The 16,268-nt window shown below is 43.7% G+C and overlaps 1 protein-coding gene across 4 annotated transcripts in view; it reads left to right on the forward strand.

Annotated features, from left to right (window-relative positions):
* Positions 1-16,268, forward strand: part of vps13d (vacuolar protein sorting 13 homolog D) — a 60,545-nt gene that overhangs the window by 13,340 nt on the left and 30,937 nt on the right. For 3 of the 4 annotated variants that reach the window (XR_012594880.1, XM_074643041.1, XM_074643039.1), the window contains exons 12-27: positions 115-304; positions 577-759; positions 1,730-1,860; positions 2,018-2,072; positions 2,346-2,513; positions 3,914-4,044; positions 4,128-4,260; positions 4,383-6,650; positions 7,480-7,631; positions 8,346-9,422; positions 10,295-10,385; positions 10,507-10,633; positions 10,740-10,920; positions 11,143-11,325; positions 15,236-15,386; positions 15,510-15,726. Coding sequence is in view for 3 of the 4 variants with exons in the window: in XM_074643041.1 (XP_074499142.1) it covers positions 115-304; positions 577-759; positions 1,730-1,860; positions 2,018-2,072; positions 2,346-2,513; positions 3,914-4,044; positions 4,128-4,260; positions 4,383-6,650; positions 7,480-7,631; positions 8,346-9,422; positions 10,295-10,385; positions 10,507-10,633; positions 10,740-10,920; positions 11,143-11,325; positions 15,236-15,386; positions 15,510-15,726 (5,438 nt within the window). In the remaining variant the exon portion in view is untranslated. The remainder of the gene's footprint in view (positions 1-114; positions 305-576; positions 760-1,729; positions 1,861-2,017; positions 2,073-2,345; positions 2,514-3,913; positions 4,045-4,127; positions 4,261-4,382; positions 6,651-7,479; positions 7,632-8,345; positions 9,423-10,294; positions 10,386-10,506; positions 10,634-10,739; positions 10,921-11,142; positions 11,326-15,235; positions 15,387-15,509; positions 15,727-16,268) is intronic. The other variant, XM_074643040.1, reaches the window with a different exon arrangement.

Genomic DNA, 16,268 nt, shown 5'->3' on the forward strand with positions numbered 1-16,268 from the left:
AAAAGCCCTTCTGACTTAGGTTAAACTCCTATTAACTCCACTTAGCTATCAACTGTTTGTGTCAGTTGACTGTTTGTCAACTGTTTGTGAACGCGCCTCTGTCTCCTCTTCCAGTATGTGCGAGAGCCCAGCAGTGAGCCCCAGCCCTGTTTACCCACCACATCCATCCCCAAGAGTGGGAGCTCAGGAATGATCCAGTACCTGCAGTCTTGGTTCCCAGGCTGGGGAGGCTGGTACGGAGATTCCCAATACCCAGACAGGCCTGAAGAGCTCCTGCCCAGTCCATCCACCTGGGATATTCTAGGTGAGAGACACACACAATCCTTTTCTGGTGCCAAAGAGGAGCTGACAACATTTAGCATCACATGTCACCTGTCTGTTTTATAAGCTCTAGCAGAAGTTGCCACCAAAAGATTGGTTTTATTTGCATTGCATATTCTGTTACATTATATAATCGGTAAGCGAGGGTGGCAACGTCTCCATTCCCTAGTATCATCTAGTATTGTGTTTGGCAAAGAAATCCTATGCTATCCAGGCATTCTGGCTGCTGACCCTGGTGATATAATGCTTCTCCAGCAGAGACAGAAGACTTGTTCGACCCGTTGGAGGACTCTCACACTCTGAACACGTTCACCAGGCGAGATCATCTGTTCGCCCGTCTGGACTTCTTACTGGAGAAGGGCGGAGTCACGCTCTTCCACCAAGACAGGAGGGGGGGGACACTGCACGAGAGCGGGGTCATCCAGTTGGAATTCTCAGGTAAACAGACGCAGTGTTTGGACACATGGAAACGTGTTTCATGTTTTTTTTGGGGGGTTGAGAGTGTAAATTTTGCAATGTTGAAGTGCATCAGTATGCCAGTTTGATCCAGATCAGTGGAGTTGGACATTTTTAGTGCAAAGACAATTAGTTAGGGGTGGGTGATATGAATTAAACATGTAATTGCGGTACAGAATAGGTAATTTAATATAACCATATCAATAGATATAGTGATGTAATACATTTTTGAAAATAACTGAGAAACTGTGTACACTGTTTTTTGGCTATTCCAGTCAATTAAATATCTTACAGATCAAAATTGCAAATTGATGCAAAAATCCTGTAAATCTAATATTGCCATATAACCATCCTGCTAATTAAGTTGCCTACAACGGTTCAAATACAACCAGAGATAACAAAAGGATAACAACCTTGACTCATCTGATGGTTGACTGGTTGATTATCATCTTATTATATATGTCACCATGCTTGTCAAACTTAATCGTCAATTTTCTATTTTGATAATCGATTGATCTTTTATCGAGGAAAAATGTCCGACCATTCTTGGGTTCCAGCTTTTCAAATGTGAGGATTTGCTGCTTTTTTCTGTTTTTATATCCTAGTAAACTGAATATCTTCAGGGTCTGGACTGTTGATTGGACAAAACAAGACATCTTGGACCCTTGATGGGCAATTTTCTCTATTTTCCAACAGTTTATTAAGAACAATACATTAATCAATTAATTGTAAAGATAGTTAACAGAGACACATACAAGAGACGGTTGAAAAATAAAGGACTCGAGAGTTGTGTATATAATTGTCAATTCCCCTCTGTTGTTCAAGACAAAAATGACTTGTGTCCACTGAGTTAAAGGTGTTTTTATCCCATAGACGGACGTAGTTGTTACAGTAGACTCAGAGCATGTGTACTGCGGCCTTGATTTAATTTACTGTGACCACGTTTCCACAGGGGTGAAAGTGAGTGTGGAGTCTCTCCCTCGCTCTGAGTCCTCCCTGCTGTCTGTTAAGCTGGGTGGTTTGTTCCTGAGAGACTTGACTACTCAGGGCACCATCTTCCCTGTCCTGGTGTCTCCCAAAACGGTAAGTAGCGGTGGACAGGGGCTGGGCAGGGAGCTCACAATGTGAAGAAAAGTTTGATAAAGTGCATTGCAGCTCCTCAAGTACACAATATTTATATTATATCTAATGTATATTGTGTCATGCTACTCATGTTTTCAACATCTGTCACTTGTTGAAGGACAAAGTTGTTGTTGCCATGAACCAGCCATCCGGCCAGTCCAGCAGTTCCTCTGGTAAGATTTTCTTTTCTTTTTTGGTAATATTTTGTTGCTCAAATCATTGATGTGTACATGTAGGGGGCAGTCTTATCAATATGTTCAGTCCATCCAACATGTTCATATTGTGTGGTGTAATGACATTTGCCAGCCACTAGGGGCGCTTGGGGGTCTTGTCAGTGGGAATAATCCGATTTTGGTGGCAGAGTAGTAACGAGGCATACTCCCACCAGCTTTCACTGAAAAGTTGTCCTCTTAATAGATACCATGTCTGTTTTGGATGCATTGCAGAGTACTCATCATCACCTGTGTTTGAGATGATTTATGAGCGTAACCCTGTGAGGTGTAAGTTTGAGAGGAGACTGGAAGTGAAGACCAGTCCATTGAACATCATCTACAACCCACAAGCAATCAAAAAAGTGACTGAGTTCTTCTATAAAGGAAGAGTTCATACCTCAGGTAAGTACTGAAACTCACTGCCTTTTTTTGGAGTGCATACATTTGTAAAAATTTTAACCAAGACTTTCACATCATAGGCAGACACTCTGTACAGTTACAGACTGGAACTCCTTGATTTTTTATTTTTTTTTATTTTTAAGACGTTAAATTGTTTCGTTATAGCCTGCTACTAATCTGCGGTGCTGTTTTTAAAAGTCAAATTAAACAAAAGATTTAAAGAAGTAAAAAACAAATTCAAACAATTAAAAGAAGTAAGGGTTCCTTGAGCAACAGTGCAGAAAAAAATGACGGAGCAAATATGATTAACAAAAGTTATTTTTATAAAACAGTTGCTATATCCTGACAGTAGTGCATGAGACAGGTAATCTGAAAAAAATCATGTGCCTCTGTGTCCTCCGGTGCTCCTAATGGCATCTGCAAGATTTCTTGGACTGGAGGAAAACAGCCAATCAGAGCTGATCTAGAGTCTGCCGTCCAGCTGCCGACGATGAGAGCCGGCTGTCATTCCCTCGCGAAGTCCGATAAAACGGTCAAACTAGGCCGCGCTGATCAAATATGAATCAATATTCTGTTACTGTAATGCCTATTTCTCTCCTCAAATATTTTCAGAAACATCTTGTAGTGTACTGTTTAGCTGTAAAATGAGAAAGTTTGTGACCCGGCAGCCATGTTGAAATCTGCTGAAGAAATACCAAGCACCGCCCACCAGAGCACAGCCAATAGGAACACTCTCTCTGAAACGACCTGTGATTTGCCAAAGTCTCCCGTCACGGTCTAGATTTTTTTAAAGCCTGAAAACAGAGCCACGAGGAGGTGCAGAACTTTAGTTTTCTCTCAGAACACTCGAATTACAATATGCTGAAAGGTTATTATGGAATTTTTGCCCAATGATGCCAAAAACAGTGAACATGCATTGTGATCAATCAATCAATGTCACCTGCTGACAGTCGAGTGTCACTTGTTCTTCGGAGGTAGACCATTAATTTAATATTTTAAAGAACCTCTCGCCTGCCTTCCTGCTTTATCACCCATGACTGTACAGTTCAGAGGATGAGATCGGCGCATGCTGCGCGCATATACAGATTTCAGAGGAGACCAGCGGCGTTGAAAAAAGCCTGCCGTTTCACAACTACTTGTTGACTGCTAACGACACTCACGTTTAACAGCAGTCCACTTTCGTTTCGTCCGAGACCACCTTTTTTAAGTGGACTGGAGTACAGATTGAAAAACCGTGCCCGAGTACGGTACAGAGCGTTCACACTAATCAAATGAACTGGACCGAGTCCCTGATGTGAAAGCACCCTTAGTTATTTCAAACCAGGTAATACTAGTATAATTTAATTCTGATACTTGCATACCAGTAGATTATTGTATTTGAAACATATCTCTTTGATCCTCAGGTTTTGGCTATCAGTCAGAGCTGGAGCTGAGAGTGGCAGAGGCTGCCAGGAGGCAGTACAACAAGCTGAAGATGCAGACCAAGGCAGAGATCCGACAAACCATTGATCAGCTCCTTGTGGGAGAGTTTATTGTAAGAGAGGTTCGCTGCATGGTGACATGAAATAATTGGCAGTTGACTCATTTGTAAATGCCGCTGATGTGTTTGCTTTGTAGGAAAACAGTAAGCGTTGGACCATGAAAATGGACATCTGTGCACCCCAGGTGATTTTCCCTGATGACTTCCAGTCAGAGGACCCGATGCTAGTTGTTGTTGATTTAGGCAGGATCCTCCTCACAAACTCTCAAGGTAAAACTGACAACCATTCTATCAAATCAAAAATAAAAAGGATATACCCAAATATCTTCATTCTTTTGCCTAATGAGATGTCTAACTCAGCTCATACCTGTTGTTATTCATTTTCTTTGAAGATGACACTAAGGCCTGCTCGAAAGATTCTCAACCTGAAAGGGAAGACATGAGTGATGATGAGTACCAGACACCCCATGGCACCCCACCAGAGACTCCACCACCTGAACTAGACATGCCTTTCAAAGAACAGTTCAAAAGCCCTGAACTTCCCAGCCTCAGATCCCCTGAAAGTATACAGGCCTACAGCAGAAAGCTTTACGAAAAATACTCCTTGTCCTTTAAGGACCTGCAGATAATGGTTGGTCGCTGTAAGGACAACTGGAAACATCTTCAAGAGAGTGAGGTAGGGCCTACTCACGTGGTGGAGAAGTTTAATGTGCTGCTGCAGCTTGAGCAGAGACTGCGCTACACATCAGACCCCCAGCTCCCTGGGGCTGTGCTGTCAGGAACTCTGCCAGACCTCAAGGTGCACATCAACCTTGAGAAGATGACCGCCCTTAGGAGTTGTCTGACTAGGCTTAGCAGTCCATCTGGGAGTGAAGGGGACAAAAGCCAAGAAAGAGGCCCAAATATAAGGTCTCCTGACCCCCTTACCCTACGCCATGACAAGATCTTTCAGAGGGAGGACAGCTCCTGGAAGCTGCAAGGTTCAGCCAAGAACCTGACCCAGAGCGTGATGACTTTGGAGCAGCACACACGGGAAGTCTTGGTGGAATCCCGTCTACTTATAGCTGAATTCAACATTAACTACATGCAGCTCGGTGTAGAAAGCGATGGCCGCTACATATCTGTTCTCAAGGTATTTGGCACAAATGCTAATTTTGTCAAGAGGCCTTATGATGCTGAAGTCTCTCTGACTGTCCATGGTCTTCTGCTGGTGGACACCTTGCAGACCTATGGCTCAGATTTCGACCTCCTTGTGGCTTCTCATAAGAATCTCAGTTTTGACATACCCACGGGCAGCCTCCGAGAGAGCCAGCCTTCGTCCCCTGTGTCATCTGATGGCAGGTCTCCCGAGCATCAGGGCCATCATACGGAGTCATCCCCTGGTGTGCCCATGGATAGAATCTCCCCCTTCAGTTCCTTTCTCAAAGACCAGGAGGCCCTAATAAAGCTTGAATACCAGTTTGTGAGCTCAGACTGCCCCTCCATGCACCTGGACAGCTCCCTTCAGGTGACAACCATGCAGGTCAATAACTTGGACATCATTCTCAATCCTGAGACCATGGTGGAGCTGCTCAAGTTCCTCCAGAAGTCTTTCCCCAAAGAAGAAAGCACCTGGACATCGTCAGCGCAACAACATACAGCGCAGCCGTGCAGTGATGAAGAGGGAACATATCAGGCAACCTATGACCAGAACAAAGAGCTGACCGTGGAGATCCACCGTCTTAACCTGCTTCTCCTTCGGACCGTGTCCACTGGCACCGTCCTGGGTGCTGAGAAGAAAGGGTTGAAGATTGCCACTGCCAGCATCACTGGCACCAAGGTCAATGTGTCCATGGGCAGTCGGTTGGACATCAATGGTTCACTCGGGTCCATGCAGCTGGTGGACCTAACCCAGGAAGGTGGCCGAAGTCAGTTCGTGGTCAGCATTGGTAGTGCCGACAGCCCCTCAACTCTTGGCGGATTGACATTCCTTGCTGACACAGGAGGTTCTCCCACAGAGGCTTTAAATTTTCGCCTTATGGAGAAATCTCATGGGGAGTGTTCCTTGCATCTTCAAATGGCATCCTTGCACTACAACCACTCAGCCAAGTTCCTCAAGGAGTTGAGTCTGTCTGCCAATGAGGTAGAAGACAATTTCCGCTCCATGCTGAAAAGTGCTGCCACCAAAGTGTCAACAGTTCTAGCCACCAAGACGGCAGAGTACAGCGGCATGGTTTCGCTCTTTGAAACCCCCTCACGGAGAACTCGAACTCAGAGTCAGAGCTGGGCTTTTCCATTTGAGGACGAGGAGGATCTCCCCATGGAGGAACCTGAATCTGCCTTAGACACATTCTTGGTGAAGCTAACCCTTAACATCAGCATTGAATCGCCAGTTGTGTCCATTCCCCGTAAACCTGGACATCCTGAGCTCTTGGTTGGTCACCTGGGAAGCATAACAATCCAGAATTTTGTTACTGGGCAAGACTCCGAGGGAGAGAAGTTGCAGGTGTTGGTGAAGGATATTCGACTGTATTCAGTCAACATGAGTCATTTGGTCTTGAAGAGGGCATCCAGAGGGGATAAGGCCGGCAACATGTCACCATCCCGCAATGGCACCATCAACCCGGATGAACCACAATTCACGCGCCATGACTTCTTTGAATCTCTCAGCCGCGGAAAAGGTGAGCATGTTACACGTGTTAAGGAGAGTTGTGTTCCGAATGCTATCTCAGGCCCTGTTCAGACCTGGCATTAACATGCGTCTTCAGTGATCTTAACACAAGTGGACAGCTTTAAGTAAGTCTGTTCACACCTGGCATTAACAATGCGTCTCCACATGCGTCTTGAGTGGCCACTTGTGATCCGATCTCACTTCCACGCTCTATATGCATATAAACACATGGTAAACGCGTGGCTAATACAGCAGACGTTGTGACGTAATATTACAGGAATGTCAGTGGTAATATCCTACATATTCGTGAATTCGGGTACATTTTATTAACATCAAAATATAAGGTTATTGGTTATTTCAGGGGACCTCTGCGCCGCCAGCACTGGTGTCAGCTCCGTGCAAAGCATATTTTAATAAAATACAGTTGTAACGACAGGATACAGTAGAGCACAGAAGCCGTTTCCATGCTGAGTGGCAGACAAGCGCTCGCGTCTGCCTGTCTATTCACATGAGGAGCACAGCGACTCCGCGAATCCCAGCGGGACGTCAGTTGAGTAGGCGGTCCTTAATGTGGATCAGGACACATTCGCGTACACACTGCTAAAAGAATGTGACCATATGGGGCCCCAGACCTCCTCTGAATGTGGTCCGAAAGAACCGATCTCAATGCGTCTGGAGTGCGTTCGCACCCTTACTGAGAGCTGTCCACTTGGGACCCGATCACTGAGGACGCATGTTAATACCAGGTCTGAACAGGGCCTCATGTGCTTGGTAATGCAAATAATGCATTTCATATACAGCTTGTGACACAAGTTCACATGATTTATTTTCTTCATCAGCTTTCCATATATTGAAAGACACCACTATACAGTTCACCCTGGAGAAAGTTCCCATCGATGAAGACTCCCAGTTTACCTTCCTCACCACAGAGGAGCCCTGCAGGAGCACAGGGTTACTGAGAATTGAGGGCAAATTCGTCAACCCTGTACAGGTATACATCATATCAATACTGTAAATTCTCAAATATATGCCGGTATTCAAGTAATGCCCACGCCTCATACACTAGCAGTAATTATATTGTGGCCAACTTGAACAAAGAAACACCAGCTCCCAATAAAGGCCTTGCAAAAAAGAGGATAGAGGAAAAAGAGGATTAGCTTTACTACAATGGCTCGCAAAGTAAATTCAGTAAATCACAGCACTAATTCCATCAGTACAACGGAGTCATGTCATGCTGGTTCACATTACAGTTTATTTGTCGGTGAATAAATGCTACAACTCCTCCAAGCAAACTTCCTGTATCTTGCAACTCCAGCTCAGACTTCCCTAAGGTGGGCTGATAAGGTGGACCAGCTATTCCCCTTTAAATGACGAGCCGCTCCTCTGAGTTTTGCTCAGCTTTTTATTTCGTTTTCATAATTTAATCCGTTTAACCGATTTCATTAATCAGTTAAAATTCTTAATGTCGGTTAACGGTTAATTATTTACATCCCTGGGTAGGACACATTGTACCACTCTTGTTTGTGCATGGAGTTTGGTGACCTTCCATCATAGCTCCACCACCACCCTGTAGTTTAGCAGATGTCTAATCAACCAGAATATCTGAAAACATCTGTGTGGTTTTGCAGAGCGTTTAAATGTTTTTTTTGATGTGGGGATACTGACTGATTATTAATTGCATCAATATTTGACACTCTGGTTGTAGGTGTTCCTGTGCAAGCCTGTGTATGAACAAGTCCTCCAGACGTTGGACAATTTGTCCCTGATTGAGGAGCAACGTGTCACACCCAGCCAACCGCCCACACCCCCTCCACCGACCCCTTCGTCCACCAGACCTCACCGCTTTCCTGACCCCCAGGGAGGGCTGTTTGCGAGGGACCCTCCCTATATCAACTTTACCCACTCGTCGCTTTCCTCTCCTTTGCCTCTACAGTCTCACAAACCCGCTCTTCACACCTCATTCACTCAGATAAAAGTCACCTTACACGTGGCAGAACTGCAGGTCCAGCTCAGTGCTGACCTGACCCAGGGCTCCCAGGGCTTAGTCAGTCTGCGCTTCCAAGATCTGGAGGGCGACTTTACCAAAGACCACCCTCATCTACTGACAGTCCAGCTGGCTCTGCGTTCGCTGCTAATGGAGGACCTCCTGGAACAGAACCCTGAGTCCAAGTACAAAAATTTGATGGTGTCTCGCGGAGCTCCCAAGCCCTCAACGTTCAGTCCAAAGGAGTACCTTTCCCAAAGCTGTCCATCAGCATCCAACGCCCTGTACCCAGACATGCCTCGCTCACTGCCTGCCCACATGGAGGAGGCACAGAACGTCTTCCAGCACTACCAGAGGCATCCCAGCACCCCTTCAGCTACTAGTCGCAAATCCAAGAGGGACCCAGAGTGTCCCAGCACTCCACCTCCCTCTCCTACCCGCAACACACCGTCCCCTCAGCCGCCCCCGGACTTTGATGACTCCTTAGTTCATATCAACGTGCTGCTGGTGGACCAGAACCACCCAGAGTTCAAAACCCGCTATGGCAGAGTGGGACGAAGCGTGGACGTCGACTTCAACTGCCTGGATGTTTTGATCACACTGCAGACCTGGGTGGTTATCCTGGACTTCTTTGGTATCGGCTCCACCGCCAATAATCATGCAGTGAAGGTGTTCCCTACGTCACCTCCACCTGAGCCAGGACATCCTCTGTATGAGCCAGGACATCCTCTGTATGAGCCAGACATCAGTGAGGAGGAGGAGACGACAGAGGCCGTCAACACTAAAGTGGACCTGAAGGTAGGTGGTCACTGGACCTGGTGCATCTTGTTGAAATGGCTGGGCTGTCCAAATGATAAGAGTCAAGTTAGTAGGTCGGGATTAAACACTACCACCTACCACCACACCAGATTCCCTTTTCAAATTTAACACTTAAAGCAGCAGTGGGTAGAAATGGAGGAAATATGATTAAAACAAGTTATTTTTATAAAACGGTCACTATATCCTGACAGTAGTGCATGAGACAGGTAATCTGAAAAAAAACATGTGTCCTCTGTGTCCTCTGTGTCCTCTGTGTCCTCTGTCTCCTCTGTCTCCTCTGTGTCCTCCGGTGCTCCTAACGACATCTGTTGATTTCAGTTTAAGTAGCAAAGATTTAATATGCTAAGTAGAACTTGTTGGGGCCATACACAGCCTGGAAGTAAAGGCAAACTTTATCGGCTGTATATTAAAGGGACTGTTTGTAACTTTTTACACGTATAAATCACTCCGTGTCCTCCGGTATCCTCAGCTCGGCAGCTCACCGGCGGGTGTCGCACGCTTGCTACTGTCCTGAGACCTGCCACAGGTTGCCACTGTCAGTATATCGTGCTTGCTGTCTCTCAAAAAAAACTGCATAAAATCGAACCTGTTTCAAAAACTTAAACGACTGATGAAAGTTTCGGAGTTCCGTACTTTACTGTAGTTACTTTATTTCACAGAGCCATTTTTATCATTGTCAGCTGATTATTTGACTGTAATACAACATCCAGTGTGGCGACTACTAACTTATTCCTCTGAAAATGTTTCATTCTAATTTCTAGTCTCTCTCTGCCTTTTTCTTGGCGTGGCTTTAAGAGTAAGTTCTGAATTGAATGCTCCGTGACTAAACCTGTCCATGTTTTCATTTTTAGGTTCATTCTTTGTCTCTTGTACTGAACAAGAAACTCAACGAGCTTGCCAGAGCTAGCGTGTCCAAGTTATCTGCTCATCTGGAACTGCTGGGTGTGTATGGAAAACAAATTTTTAAAAAAACAACCCTCCACACAACATAATTGTCTTTTAAATAAATGCTCGTAAAAATAATTTGATGTTTGATGTTACCACATGATGTCTTGTAATTTAGATGGCGACCTGGCATTACAAGGCAGTTTAGGAAGTTTGTCCCTGAGCGACCTTACCCCACATGGTGATCTCTACAGAGAGCGCTTCACCACGCGAGGAGGGGAGGCTCTTATTTTCAACATCCATAGGTATATATCAGAACAGTTTCAACAGAGAATTATTCGGCATGACACTGAAGAACTTAGAAGAATCTTAGACGTTCTTTTACTCACCTTTGTATTCTGGTCCATTCAGGTACGGCCAGCCTGATCCTTACCTGGAGCGGGAATGTGACATCAAGGTGTCTCTGCAGATGGCCTCAGTGCAGTACGTCCACACCCAGCGCTTCCAGTCCGAGGTGGTGGCCTTCATCCAACATTTCACTCAGCTACAGGATGTCCTTGGCAGGCAGAGGGCTGCAATGGAGGGCCAGGCAGTGAGTGCCGCCTGTTGGGGTTCTTATACTGTAGTCAAGACGACTTAACTCCAGTTTGCCACAAAATCATTTCATTGTTGTGTAGTACCCAGTAATATTTTTGTCTAAATTGAATTCTCTCCTACTCTTTCCTCTACTCTGTCTTTACTCTATTTTCCTTCTCTTGTCCTCCCGTCCTCCAAAACTTGTCCTCCTCCTCCTCTTCTCTGTCTCTCCCTGCAGGTACGGGATCATCCTCAGCGGGCTTCCAGGGTTCTGTTGGATATTGAGGCCGGCGCCCCAGTTATTGTCATTCCGGAGAGCTCGTGCTCGCCAAGGGTCATCGTGGCCAACCTCGGCCAGCTGAGGGTGCAGAACTGCTTTCTGCCAGCTGGGGCTCACGGGACCTTTTCCCTCAAAGACAAGGTAGAGAAACTCACCATGGCACATGCCTTTTTCCCTTCTCTGGTGAGTCACGCTGCCTGTTCATTCAGCCATGCAGTATGCTCCGCCGTCCTTTCCCTTCCTCTAATTTCACTGTATTCATTTATGCATTGAATGGTATTACTCGTTCAGGATTACCTCATGCCACTTGGCTTTTGATACTACCAACATACCACATACCAGGCTCCCTGAAAAGCAAAAGGAAGCCCTGCACAGATGATTTCTCATCTTATTATGTATTATAAGTAACTGATTATTATTATGTGATTCTGATCCGAAATGCTCAATGAATACAGCATTGCCTGATGGTTTACTGTAAAGTATGGTCCCATAACTAAACCTTTTCAACATCTCTAATAGTCTTTGGTTTTGTGTGACCCCCTCATATGTTTAAATGTAATATTTTTTAAAGAAACAGTCCAACAATTTGGGTATTATGCTTGTTGGCTAGATGAGAAGATTTTGGTTGAGTCCAGGGCCCTATTTTTCAAACGTGGCTTAACTAATCTTAACTAAGGTAAGAAAAAGGTTTTATTTCTCTGTAGGGTCCTTTCCATTATGCTGTCAGACAATCTAAGCCTGTCAGTGGTTAAAAACAAGCACTTTTATTGGACGTAAACTGACGGTGCCAGGCTGCCCCAAACGATTACATTACAGCTTGTTTAGTTGTTGATGGCTGCGGCGTACTCCCTCAATACTGGACCAATTTCAGAAATTGTTGTCCCCATAAGTCGATTAGACACAATGTCATGGGAAAAAAATAGTCCAGGTTGAAAAATACCAAAGTTACCCTTTAAGGTAATTTAACTTTTCTATGGTAAAACCATATCAAACACAAATGACCAGTCGAAGGCAAGAAGTTTGTCTGAAATCATATCTGGTAAGATGTACCAATTGGTACCGTTTTTTTTTACATTTTGTTATTGTATTGATATTTTAAAAAGTCTTGCTGATTTTACTTGTTCTTTTCCAAAATCATGATTATATCTTTTTTTTGTTTCCCCTGCCTCCATAATGTGCGTACGCATGGGTCAGAGTTAGTACAGTACAGGTGCTCACATTCTCCCGTCAAGTTTGTTTTCATAGATCACAACTTTTGCGTGGGAAGTGGCGTACGCCTCTTTCAGGCCTCGTTTTGTGCGTATGCAACAGTTATAAATTAGAACCCTGGTCATGACCCAACTGTATATACGATTTCTTTTTAGATTTTGCGAGTTTGGGTTTAAGCCTATGACCATATTTACATTCGAGCCACCTTTGAAGAAAATCCAGGCTCGTGTCTAATCGTCAAAAATCACATGAAGCTAGCTCAGTGAAGAGCAGGGCCCTGTTCACCTCACGCTGTCATTTGTTTGGGGGTGTTTTTGGAAGGAGAACACTAGGTTAATGTTGTATTGGTCTTTCATATACATCTTGTGTTTTTTTGTGAAGAATTTTATACTGCATGCAAATTCCTACAAGGATCCATCCCATTACAAGGTACAATGGCATGCTTTTGCTTTGGTGTGGAGAGGGGTTGTCACAATAGAACAGTTTTACCTTTCAATTTTCATCCTACACCAAGATCCACAGTACCAGAAACTATCCCAATAATACACTACAGACAGCTGACAGATGACATACAGTTGAAAACTGTGATATGCGTCATTAATAGCTGCACTTGGAAGCAGTTTTGAACTTTGTGAGAGCATTTGTTTTGGGTTTTAGATTCATAATGCTCCTATATTTCAAAACCTCTGCTGATTTGGTGTTATATTGCTTTAGTTTTAACGAAATATTGTCCAGCCCTGGTTTGCAGTTTGTCTGTTTGCGGTTGGTTATGTGATGGACTGAGCTTTCTGCATGTATTGTTTAAAGGAATACACCAACTTTCCAAGTTCCTTGACGGTGCTTGTGTTGTCAGACTTTTATATGGTTTTATTTAGATATCTCTCTATATACAGTCTACATCATACTGTATATCATACACTTCCCGCACCAACAAAACAAAAACCCACAATCCAACAAAACAACAAAGCCAAGCAGGTTCATAAAAACAAAATATACGACAACACACATTTGCCCCACGTATAAAACAAACAAGCTCAACCTCAGTCTCTTCATATCAAGTATTCAAATACAGTTCATCTCTATGGAGCACACAGATCTTTTATCTTTCACCAATTCAAACATCAACAATACGATCGGGGCCTTTAGATTCTGACCGTTTTATTATCATGTCCCAGGTGTCCTTATTGCACATATCTTACATTCTCCAAATAAACACAAACCTTAAACCAGGTTTAAGTTTAAAGTCCATGTTTTTATGTACTCCTTGCTTGTAATACACCTCCCCATATGAATGGGTTAAGTTGTTCTTTTCGATAGCTATCATCTTGTCCATTTTCAAATAATAATACAGGTATTTTTTTCCAGTGCAACAGCGTAGGAGGGTACACGGATTTCCAGTTTTTGAATAGGGATGCACTGATACTGATACAGGATCGGATATCGGGCCGATACTGACTCAAATAGCTGGATCAGGCATCGGTGACAATCGGGCCGATCTATTGAATTCTATACACATATACACACACACATTTTTGTTGCTGGTGTATGATTTATTATTTTAATAATAGATAACAATTCAGTAAATGCATATCTATGTAATTATTTTTTTTTACATTTAGTTTTACAAAGTTAGGAAAGCAATATTGAAGTCAAGCCTGATGTTGCCTTACACATAAAAGAATGATCCCAGTCACTTCCACACAGTGAGGCATACAGCTTATTAATTAAACATTGGTATCGGATCGGTACTCGGTATCGGCCGATACCCAAAGCCCAAGTATTGCTGTCGGGACTGAAAAAAGTCGGATCGGTGCATCCCTATTTTTGAGTATACGTTTCTTTAAGACAGTTGATGAAAAAATAATTAAAAAAAAGAATAATCCAACTCTGGATTCCTCCCTGACCTATAATATATCTTGAAGTATACAAATTGATGGATTCAAATTAAATTTCACCCCAGATATCCCTGATCTATATCAAACCGCATCATCTGAATTTTGCAACGATTTCAAAAAATGTAGATCGATAAATCCGTTAAGACAATTCCCTGATATATTCACATCAAGGATTGTTTATTAACTTTATCTCTTGTACAGTTGACGGGACGGGGATTGCAAGCTTAGCTTAGGCTGTGGTGTGTGTGTGTGTGCACATGATGCCAATCACATTTACAGTACACACTGCATGATTTTATCACCCGATTGTCAACACCAACTGGCCTTTACTTGCATCTTGCTTGAATCAGTCATGATCAGTCGTATCCCTGTCTTAAGTCATGCACTATACACACTGATCAGAGAACTTACTGGCAAAAGTTGGTGTATTGTTTTGATACAGTTTGATCTTTAAATACCAGTGTTTGTTGATTTTTACTTTGCTGTCATTGAGAACGTCCCAGTGTTTGACCCACTGGATCAAAATGTTAAAAAATGCAAACTAATAGCTCAATTCCTTTTGTAAAAAAAAAAGGGTGAATTCAGTGAGCTGACCTTTAGCAAACAGTAGGAACATTGACAGAAACACCTGTTCTCTTCTACTGTCTCACTGTCACATGCCCCATCCCTCCCAAGCCATTACTGAGTTTTAGCGCTGTCCTCAAATGTTTAGAAGTTGAAAATACTTTCAAGTGAAGAGGGATTGGTAATGTCTTTCCAATTGTAAAACAAAGCATAGAAACTGAATCGTTCATATTTATTAAAACCTTTGTAAAATGGGTATATTTTGTGTTATTTGGCCCATTTAAAAAGTAATCACCTGCTTCTGTGTGTATGTGATGATCATATTGCTAACTGGACTTAATGCGCAATTGTATGTCTCTGCTCTTTCTTTTCTCTTGAAAAAGGAGCGTGTCCGGAGTGCAGCGGGGAGGAGTAGTGAGCAGGAGAAGCCTAGGACCCCCTCCTACAACTTCTCTTCCTCCACAGGGTTTACCCTTGGCAGGCCAGCCCCAGACACATGGAGGGCCCCTGAGGGGGAAGAACCTTACAACTTAGGTTAGCATCGCTGTGTAGTTTGAAAGAAATCCATACAGTGCATCTGCAAGTACTTAATGTAGGAGGTAGAGCTGAGACACAAAATAGCTGTTTGTGCCACCTGGTGTGTTTTTCCCCCATCAGAAGACCATGTGTGCCTGCTGGACTGCATTGCCCTGGACCTGCAGGAGGTGGATATCTTTGCTGCGGAGCGTCTGCCCTGTCAGCCCTGGGACAGTTGTGGTAAACCTCCAGAATCCTCAGACCTCATCTTTCCTTCGTACTCCGTCCGCCGCACCGGAGACAACCTGCTAAAAGACCGCTGCCGCCTCAAGCTTAAAGTGGAACGCAACCTGGACAAGTAGGTCCTGCTTTTTGTTTTATCGGTGGCAAAAGTTACAATGAATGATCATGTTGAGGGCTGTATATCTGTGTGTAAAGAAAATACTTTACACTTACTAAACTATACACCTCATACTGTACAACAACATGCTAGTGGCCTGTGGGCCAAAGCCAGCCTTCCAACAACAACAGTACTTCCATCCAACCATCACTTTCTATCCTGTGTGAATAACCTATGAAACAAGTAGGAATGAGCCTCTATTTCTCTTTGTAGTCTTTGTTTACCAGAGATTACATCTGCCTTCTGATACCACCCTAAAACAAACATTTTTATAAATCAGTTAATCAATCAATTATTCTTGAATGTGGCCTCGGGGCTGATCTAACCTCAAGATATGTGAATGAAAATGGGTTTTATGGGTATCCACGAGTCTCCCCTTTACAGACATGCCCACTGTATCATAATCACATGTAGTTTGGGGCAAAAACCAGACAGTTTTTTGCATGCAGTGTAAATGTGTTATTTTTAATATTTAAACAGTCTTGGAATTGCATAAATTG

Source organism: Sebastes fasciatus, chromosome 8, assembly GCF_043250625.1.
Source record: "Sebastes fasciatus isolate fSebFas1 chromosome 8, fSebFas1.pri, whole genome shotgun sequence".
Lineage (NCBI taxonomy): Eukaryota > Metazoa > Chordata > Actinopteri > Perciformes > Sebastidae > Sebastes > Sebastes fasciatus.